This window comes from Vigna umbellata, chromosome 1 (assembly GCF_029865625.1).
Source record: "Vigna umbellata cultivar VRB3 chromosome 1, Vumbellata_1.0, whole genome shotgun sequence".
NCBI lineage: Eukaryota > Viridiplantae > Streptophyta > Magnoliopsida > Fabales > Fabaceae > Vigna > Vigna umbellata.
In genome coordinates this window covers 49,437,402-49,448,148 of record NC_142165.1, presented here as the reverse complement: position 1 = coordinate 49,448,148, position 10,747 = coordinate 49,437,402, and the positions used below count along the sequence as shown (strand labels likewise).

At 31.5% G+C, this 10,747-nt stretch overlaps 1 protein-coding gene across 1 annotated transcript; it reads right to left on the bottom strand.

The window, feature by feature from the left end:
- Positions 1–8,194: 8,194 nt before the first annotated feature.
- LOC148205605 (GDSL esterase/lipase At1g29670-like) lies at positions 8,195–10,495 on the bottom strand. Its single transcript, XM_088111461.1, has 5 exons — positions 10,200–10,495; positions 9,616–9,740; positions 9,132–9,377; positions 8,783–9,035; positions 8,195–8,549 (listed from the first exon to the last, which is right to left on the bottom strand). Exons 1-5 carry the CDS (start codon positions 10,450–10,452, stop codon positions 8,326–8,328), a joined length of 1,101 nt encoding a protein of 366 aa, XP_087967587.1. The 5' UTR covers positions 10,453–10,495; the 3' UTR covers positions 8,195–8,325.
- Positions 10,496–10,747: the final 252 nt, after the last annotated feature.

Here is a 10,747-nt window from a genome sequence, read left to right as displayed (position 1 = left end):
ATGCAAGAGAGAGTGAAAGCAACCTCTAATGCCAGAGGTAGAAACAGATAAAATGCAACAATCACTCCAAAATAAGGCCATAAGGGCCCATGCATAAAGTAAGATGTAGCCAATGTCCACTTCCTATATTGAAACAATGCTACGGTAGGAAGATGTAATTTGGTGAAATGATGCAAAAGTAACCAAAAGAACAGTAAAGATGAACTTTGATGCACCAAATATATGCATAGAAACAACCAAACTGTGCCAAAATCTACTGAATCACACTATCACTTGTTGAGTTCCAAATTTCAAACAAAAATGGGAAGTCAAACTATGATTTTGCAGATTTAATGAAAATGGACCAAGGCAACAGTTGAAACAAGTTTCAAATGGTGAAATACACTTGCACAAATGTTTAAACTGCTCTGAAATAGGCAGAGTCACCAAAACACGGTTGCAGTTGCTAAAAGTGCAGAAAAATGAACTAAAATTGTTGCAGAATTAAGAAAGCAGTGGATTCAAAGTTGGATAGCTCAATTAAAGACTCAAATAATGCCTAAAAACACTACATCTAACTACATATAAACAGCTAGCAAAATTGAAGCACCTAATACCAAACAAAGACTATAAGCACGGTTCAAAAAGCATGGGAAAAACTGTGACAGCACTGGTTTACAGAATTTTGAATCAACTCAATTATGCTTTTGACAAATCAGTCGTTAATCTGAGTTTGTACAACTTGAAACATGTTTAGAAACTTCAAACAAACTTGCACCAAGATTTAGAGACACAAAATCTGGTCACAAACTATTTGCACAATATGAACCGAGAATTATATTTTAATGCAGAATTTGAAACCAGATTGTGATGAACTCAACCACTAATTCTACTATTATGTGATGAATATGAGTTGGAATTACTTTAAACACAGTTGAAATCACTAGGCAAACTTGGAGAAAACTTGAAAACCATCAAATCTGGATGAAAACCACATGATATCAAATTAATCCAGAAATAATGTTTTATGCAGATTTTGCTACTGGAATCAATATTTGCAATGCTAATTGGCTCAAATGATCAAAGATGGACATGATGCCATTGCTTTATATGATCAACATAGAGCTAGCAACTGCTCAGGACACACTTAAAACGAAAATGAAAGGTAGAACAGAATCAAATACATGATGACAGAGTTAAAACAACTTCACAACAGGACATGACCGTGACATAACTGCAAAATGAAAAATAAGGGTTGAGTTGAACTCAAACAATGGAAATGCACCGATTAAAATGATGAAGAAGCACTTAAGGAACAGTGAACGAAAACAATTATCCACTCAAACACGAAATCAAATCAGAAAAACACAATACGCAAATGAAGAAAGTGAGGGAAAAAGCAACTTTTAAATAAGAACAGACACTGCCACTCATTTTTGGGTTAGAAAGCACACTTTTGAATACCAACATGATAAACATTGCAGTTTAACAAAACACACAATCACCACTCCACTTCCATTTTAACTCAAAAAGTGATGGTGTAAAGACCAAATCTGCATATAAGCTAACATATGACCAATTCAACAGTACTATCAACTTTAGAACACCAATTTAAGCTTGTTCAAGCTTTCCAATACCATAAAAACAGCAAAATTCGAAAATCAACCCTGCCATAGCCAATTTATGCAGCAAATTACACCATTATAACACCAAAATCAGATTTCAAAACAAGCAAAGGTTGGACAACAATTTAATTGACTCAAGAATGTGTAGCTGTACTAAACTAAGCTACAACAGATTTAACAATTTGAAACCAGAATATAAATTCTACAACAGCATTAAAACAAAAATGAAATCAGAGTTGAAAACGAGTGCTTCAGCTTGTATCACCAAGGCTAGAACAAGTTCTCATTGCTTTTGTTGGTAGATATATAACTTTTCTAGCACCTTAAACTCACACAAACCGAACTAACCATAGTTGAACACATTAGTAATAATCAACAAGTGCACATGACTAAGACAAAACTGAAACTGAAAAAATAAAGCTACAAATGTCACAAACAAAGAAGAATGAGAATGACAATTATAGCAAAAGATAGAAAGTAAGGAAAGAATTATGTATATTATGGAAAAGGTTGAACACAGATCCAGTTGAGACTTAATTTGATTCCTTGGCAACTGGTGGTTGAAAAAAGTGCAAGCTTTTTGGATGGGTGTTGTGATAGTCTTCTTCAAAGAGGCCATTTGGGGTGGAAGAGTGGGGAAGAAGGTCTAGAGGTTATAGATAAGATCAATATGCAACAAAGAGCACACAAGAGAGAAGAATGAGAGAGATAGAAGGCAAGATCTGTGTGTATGAATTTAATTGAGGTTACCATATTTATAGGGTGGGCTTCTACTTCCAAATAGGCTCATTAACATTCACTTCTATCATTGAGCTGGTGCAATCACGACATCTATATTGCAATAATGGGCAGTTCCTCTACTCACTCTTTCCTTATTTCAGATGTGGGACTATTATGGAAGCCAATTTCAGGGGGAAACAGTGAATAACTTTGACAGAAAGTTATTTTGGAAAGGTTGAATGGTAGGGTTACTTAACAAGTAACCTCTCCTACTATATGCTCATTGTGTAGTGTTATTCAGTTTTGTGAGTTATTTGAAGTTTAGGTTTAGGGAAAAAGGCTCATTCCCATCAAGGCTATAGTATTTTAGATAGATCAATCAACAACAAACTAAAACAGCATCAACTACAGTTTCTATGCTCAAAGTGCACAATTTATTTCCCATCAAGGCTATCATCAAAATAGACAACTCATACATGCTCAAATTGCAAACTTTACAATCCAAATTCAATTATGATTGGCTCTCAGTTCATAAGGCAATTAACAGAACACAATGAGCATGCCAAACATAACAGAATGAACTTTACCTACCTGTAAATGATAACTGTTGGACACTTGAGTGCAGCCCTTTTGCAACCAGCTTTAACCTACTGTGTTGGAACCTTCCACACCTTCTGTCACTCAGACCTTGTACAATAATGGACAAGTTACATTACCAAAACGTAACACCAACAAATAGTAATTATCAAACACCCTCTTACGAAGAATAAGGGCTCAACACATGCAGGTTCAATAAGAAACCTACTTACCTTGACGGCAGGGGAAGTAAGGCAACACAAAACCTCCACCGCAGGGATTGTCCACACCCTCCCTCCAACATAGCCTCCTCCACAGCGGCACAAAAGGCAGAAACTCAGCCTCTACCGTAGAATAGCCGTCAAAGAAAACCCCTAACCAAGATGACAGAAACGCACCACCCAACCTCTCGTAGCGACAGCACCAAACCAGCTCCAAGCCTCCCCTCACCACCACCAACCGAAGAAGGAAGCCAATGTTGATTGGGAGCAAAGGACAAACAATTTTCTCGGACTCAAATGGATTGGGGAATCAAGAAAGGGAGTAGTGTTCGAAGAAAGAAATTTCGGGTAAAGGGAGAAAGGAAGACTTGCGCGAAAACAATTTGGGACAATGGGAGAGGGAAATCCCAAATTCGCATTTCATTAAGTCGATGCTTATACCGACGGTCCTAAGCCTTCGGTATTTCCACTCAGCCATTATCGACGGTCACAATCCTTCGGTAATTACCACCTCACATGCCCTTCGGTAAAGCCTTCGGTAAATCGATATTACCGACGGTCCAAAAAGCCTTCGGTATTTATCCTTCGGTAATTACTGCATTTCTTGTAGTGGTCTCTGCTTCAACATGAGGGAAAAATCCCCAAGTCAGAGGAAAAAATCCCCAATTTAGAGTTTCTGATTCTAATTTCCACTTTAGGGTTCTTAAAACATTAGGGTTTTAGATTGGAATTTTCTTTGATTTTAATAAAAGAGCACACACTTCACTTTACAGTGCCACGTAATTATCCAACATAACAGCTCACTCAGATTTGGCCATAGTGGCATCTTATGTTTCTAACGGCGTCCACGAAAAGGACTTAATTGAACATTTTTAAATAAAATATGGGTCTTACTGAACTTTTTAAAAAAGTAGGACCATTTTGAACCAAACCCCAAAAACTAAGACTAAGACTAAATGATGTATTAAACCAAATATTTAAAGGAAAGCTATAACATGGCACGAAACATAAAAGTTAATGGGAAGGTTATAGTAAACAACAAAATACAACAATAAAAGTAAACTTTTGTGCTAGAATGAAAATCTAAAAAAAAAAAATATGGGTTTTGAGGTAAAAGCAAGAACTCAAATCTTGATCAAATGGGTTTCAAATCTTTGTTATTGATAATTCAATCAGAATTATTGGATTTCGAAGCTTTCTTGAACCGAGGACTTTAACTTCTTTTGACTCTCTATAATAGACTTAAAGACCTATTTAACTTCGACACCGGCTCCTTCAACCTTTCTTTCTTGAACCGGTCAATGTCAATTTGGGAAGCTTTCTCGAACTCCAACTTTAAGATCTCCAATAATGTCGAGAGTAGAACTTAACTTCTCTTTCTTCTTGGTGTCGAGGCACCGCACCGTGTCAATGTCATCGGTCTCATTAATACTTCCGTCTTAAGTCTCGGTCATACTACTAGTCGATCTCATACACAATACCGTTCAGTCCCAGTCATACTACCAGTCGACCTTATTTACACTACCTTTTCGTCTCATTCATGCTTTCGTCTTTTACCATTCAGTTCTTCATTTTACTGCTCGGTTTTCTGACCTTTATCATCAACACCCCTTTTATGATCAATTATATGCTGTTTTATGTAACCGTTTATTGTTTTCTGTTATTAAACATGGTAGGCACTAGCACCTTTTCAACACATTAATCAAAACACAATTAGTTTATTTTCTCAAGGCGCTCTCTTTACTTTCTCTGTCTTTTCTATCGTTCTCAGTTTGTAAGCCTGCTTCATACTCTCTAAATGCACAACAATTTTGTATGCCAGTTTTCTTGCCGAATGTCACGGTGGCGAATTCGAAGACTAGGAGGTTTGCGAAGTCTTCTCGGAAGTTTTTAAAATTGATATAATTATGTACAATTTGATTATATATATATATATATATATATATATATATATATATATTAAAAAAAAGTGGTTAAAGGTTAATAAAATTTAGTTATAGTTCTAAATAGCATTAAAATATAAGAAATTCAAGAAAATGGAAAGACAAGCAACAAACAATAAAAAAAATTAACATTTTAACATAGAATAAATTATACCTTCTTCAAGATATTTTTCTCATAAACTCCTTTCTTTGAAATACAAGTCTACCATATCAAGAAAATTATTTGTTGAGATTATAAGTCATAAATCATATATAAGTTAAAACTTACAAGTTAGAAAGAAATAACTTCGTCAAAACTGAGATGAGAATATTTTATTCATTAAATATATATATTTTTATGGTAGTACAAAATATTATATAATTATTTTTTTAATTTAATTCCGATTTGTAGTTGTAAAATACTAAAAATGTAGTATTTGTACAAAAATTGATAGTCGAAAGTTTATTTGATTGGAATTTTCACAATTGTTTTGCTTCCTTGATTTTCAGAAACATACACATGATTCACTAACATCAAAAGTTTATGTGTGGGCCTTACAACATGTTAAATGGTATGAGTTCAAACGTTACAGAAATGTAATTTAACACATAAAAATTGTTTCACAAAAATAGATTAAATACACTATATATTTATTATTTTTAAAATTTAAAAATCAAACTTTATTAAAATTTAAAAATAAACAAATTTCAGTTTTACTTAATTTATATTTCATTTTAATTTTCATAAAAGTTTTTAAGTCGTTAAACAGTTTTTTTTATGCTTATCCACAATCCACACCCGCATGGAAAAAGTGAAACAACTATTTCTAAAAATTAAAAATAAGATTTTTGGTGGATTCAATTGAGATTTCAAAATATATTTTCAAATTAAAAAGTTGTATAGATTTTAAAAGGTCTTACAAGAATTCAATGAGGTTTTTTATTGATTTTTTTATGACTAGGATTTTAAAAGATTCGTAAAATCATAAGATTTAAAAAAAAAACAATTACGAATTTAAAATCATTTTGAAGGATTAATGAATTTTTAAAAAAATCATAAGAAGGTTTTATTTTATATTTTACAATTAAATGTATCTTTACTTATTATTCTATTCTAAAAAATTCTGTGGATCACAATACATTTTATACTAATTAGTAATTTTGAAAAAAATGTGAGAAAAAGTGCATGCTCAGTATAACTATATCTCAAGAAGAACACGTGAACAAAACATTTCAAAATAACTATTAAAGTAAGATATACAACGTATAAATAATGAAATTTGGATTAGAAATATAATATCAATACATAACTAATTAATTTTTTGTTTATCGACCTCATGATATTTAGTATACATATATATCTAATGTTGTAGTAGCTCTTTGACTTCTTGGTGTGAAACTCCTTGTTTCTTTGTTGTAAATCTCTCGTAAGAGTAAACAACTAATTATCATATAATTATAATTAATAATAATAGTAATAATAATTTATCACACTACCATACCTGAACAAGAAATTGAAAAATATAATTAAAAATTTAGTTGTGAAATGAAAAAATAAATAAAACAAATATAAACTCGTATTTATAGATAAATTTGTAGATTAACTCGATCTACCACGAATTCAAACAATAACAAATATTTTGCAACAAATATATGTTTAAGACCTAACCCCATCAAACTATGCACATTGATAATTTAAAACTTAGTATACTACACAACCAAACCACATTTTTAAAAACATTCTCACGCAACTCTTCTACTTAGAGAAGAATAGTAAATTCATACTCCTTAGTTGATTAGGCAAATGAAGTATAAAACTCCCATATATGATAAAAATGAGAAAAAAAAGATACATAAAACCAATTATAGGGAACCTAACTCAAATTTCGTATGGGTCTATATTGATTTATCATATGCTGTCTCTTTAAAAATAGGATCTCATCATTATAGACAACCAAACCAAACTTTTTAAAACACAGCCACCCAACTCTTCCACTTACTCACATATCAATAAGAAATTCATACTCCTCATTATTGATTTAAACATATAAAATATAAAAATCCCACATAAAGAAAAAGAGAAAAAAGAAAAAACCAATTATGATAGGTCTATTTTGATTTATCATTTGTCGGACTCTTCAAAAAATTAGGTCCAATCATATTGATAGACGATTATAGTAAAGAAACTTAGAGAAATTATAAAGAATTTATAATTAAATAAAAATAAAGTTATAATAAATAAATAGTAGGTTCGTTTAAACTTATCTGTAACTTTTTTCACAATATAATTTTCATTCTCGATTTATTTTAAATTCTATACTCTGACTTCAATAAACTGATCTTACATCTTTTATCGCCAGCACTTGGTGTTTTATTCATTTTGCAACTTACAAGTATATTATTTTCAAATTATAAATGTTAATTAAAATAATTGACAGAAAAATATATAAAGACTAAATTTATAACATTTTTTTATTATCACTGATATCCACTCTTTATTACTTTAGTAGAACGAGAAAAGTTTTGACTTTTGTATGGAATAAATTATAAACATGCTAAGACACAAAAACACACTCTCTTACTTATAAGTGACTAAAGATCGGCAACTAAATTCAGATTTAATAGCTAAAATATGATATAAGTATGAAGTAATTAATTTAAATAGAAATATTTTTTTATCAAAGATAATTTAATATATTTCAATATTGAATGAAAAAACTATAAAATAATTCATCCAAGTTAAAGAAAAATTGAAAAGTATTGAATATATATATATATATATATATATATATATATATATATATATATATATATATATATATATATATATATATATTTGTAATTTGTTAAAATAACTATGATTTTTTTAATGTTATTTGACAACACCCCTTATCTATTAAAGCAATAAGGAGTAAAAAGAAACGTGATAATAAAAAAATTTGTAACTATAATAAATTTTATAATATCTAATGTGTAATTAAAAAATTGTATCCTGTTTTCTACAATTTTAAATTAACAAGTACATCGAAAATGACAGAAAAAGTATTACACAAAATAAAATAAAAATAACAAAACACATGTGATAAAGAAAAATAAAAATGCCATGCATTATACTAATTAAGTTCTTGGTGTACAATGGTGGTGACCAAGTTGTAACTTCATTATAAATGAAATTACAGAGAAATGAAGATGACATAAATATGGCAGTGTGTATACTAATGACAGAATTAAAAATCAAACTAAGTCTAAATTTTATTGAACTCTAAGTTTCGGACTTTTTCTTTATAACTTGACAAGGTGGCTGATATCCATTGGGTAGGCAGCTTTGGTACTTACATCGTTATAAGCAATTGCTGTATTGGCTTCGTTGGCGAAATCACTTGGATGATATGAATCAAAAAATGGCCTTACATTTCTGTTCTTGCATGGCTTCTCATTTGGGATACACAGCCCGTTCGACCCAACTTTGCAGCATGAAACAACATCAAAAAGCCCTGCCTTAACATCTGCTGCCACCAACCAAAGTTAATATATCTCTAAACATTTCATTTTTTAACCATTCATTAACATATTATAATATTGTAGAAATTGCATACATGCATTTGGGTCAGTCATAGTTTTAAGTAAATTATACAAAATCCGTGTATGTATGTATATGTTGTCAGGTGCTTTATCAAATATATCAATAGACTCCTTTGGTATTACTATAGCTTTGGGTATATGAACAAAAGATTGTTACCTTGGACGTTTTTAGTCGTTCCAGTTAATATCGCTTTAACAGTGTCAATAAAAATAAATTTAGAATCAGGGAATTCTTTATTGAAACGATCAACTAATGATTTAAGCTCTTCATTGAAAGTCACTACTGCATCATTTTCCTCTTTTACACATAGTGATCCAGGTTTTCCACGTGCAGAAATTTCTCCTGGAATGCATCCTATGGGGAGTAATCCAATCAAAGCAAACTTCCTTGCTTCAAGTGAACGCAACTCCTACACATAGAAACAAACAACAGAAGTAGATAACATCGTATTATAAATCTTATGTTATGGAGTTAGATTTGTACAATTTTAGGTAAATATTTATACCATTAAATTCCTTGAATATTCTTTGACAAGGGCCTTGGCAAACTGGTCAGTTGAAAAAGTTTGACTTGAATTGTAATGCTCTGGCAGGAAGTAGTTGTTTATGTAATCATTGCTGCCTATACTAACATAATATAAGCACTTGTTTAGGTGTTCTTTCGCTTTGTCAGAATTCCTAAGTTTCATGGTGATCTTAGAAACTATGGCTTTGTGGTTTTCCACCTGCATTTTCAACGAAAAATGCTCACCCTGCAATACCAAATTCACCAAAATTAGGTTTTCACAGACGAGCAAAACTTAAGTGTAAGAAAATCATATGTGACAGTTTCCACTGATGTCAGAAACTGGTTTGATTTAAAGAACTTGAGAAAGTAAATCAAAGTGAATAAACACGTGCTGTGATTTGATTTAAATAGCAGAGTGAAGGTAAAGATCATATGATGCAAAATATAATTAGAGAAAGTAAAAGAGTGTTAGCTATATATACCCAATGCGTGCCTGTCTCGTTGAGAATCCCTGATGCAGCTGATGCGTAATTCACGCCTTTCATTATGTCTGAAACAGTCGTATTTGCAAAGGGAGGAATAAATCCGTCGAATCCCAAAAGCTCAGCTGCAGTTACAAAATTTTAGATCCAACAAAAACGAAAATGAATATATAACACCAAAACATATCACATTAACCTATTCAATGCATTCCTTTCAACCCAATACGACAAAGTGTAAGATGACATCTCCAGTTTCAGACAAAGGATGTCTGTGTTTTTCTCTTTTTAATCAACCAAGAAATATAATAAAAGGTACAAGAAACACCAGAAATACAAACAAAAACATCAGTTATTACCATAGGTTTTTGAAACAGAAACAAATAACACAAATGCAAGTTGAAAGACCACGTCAGTTACAACCATAGGTTTCTTGGAACAAATATATAAGATTGGGAAGGAGTATCCATATCTGTGACCAATAATATTTTAAGAGAAGGTTTTGAATATTTAGTGAGAAGATGAAACAAAAGTACATAGTAATTTTTGGGAAAGAAGAATATATATGTGGAGAATTGAATTATTACTGAGTACGTCAACAGCAGTACGGCCGTTGGTAAACCTTCCAGTGGGGCCGTTTGGGAAATCAATACCATAAGGAGGATAATTAGCTTTAGCATCAGTCTTTAGATTGTTGTTGTTTCCACAATCTGACAGAGAGTCTCCAAATATGAACAAACCAGGTACTTGGGGATTACCAGCAACAACGCAATGTTGTTGCATGGTCATTGCGCTCAAAAGGAAAACAGCCACTAACCATAACTTGGTTTCAGAAGCCATACCAAAGATAAAATAAACAAGGGTTTCAATGTTCAGATCTAAAATTCTAGTGGAGAAATCCGTTGAAATATTTTGTCTGAGTAACACTTTGAAAGGCCATATAAATACGTTGATTTTGAAGAGTCAATTTCATGCACATACTATTAGAAAATGACGGGCGCCTAAATCAACAAAAGGTATAACTACAAATTCGGCATGCCATGAGAAACTTTTCAATCTCAACAAAATATTAAGTTACTTAACATCTCCATTATATATTATATATGCGTGATTAGAGAAAAATATTATTGAAAGT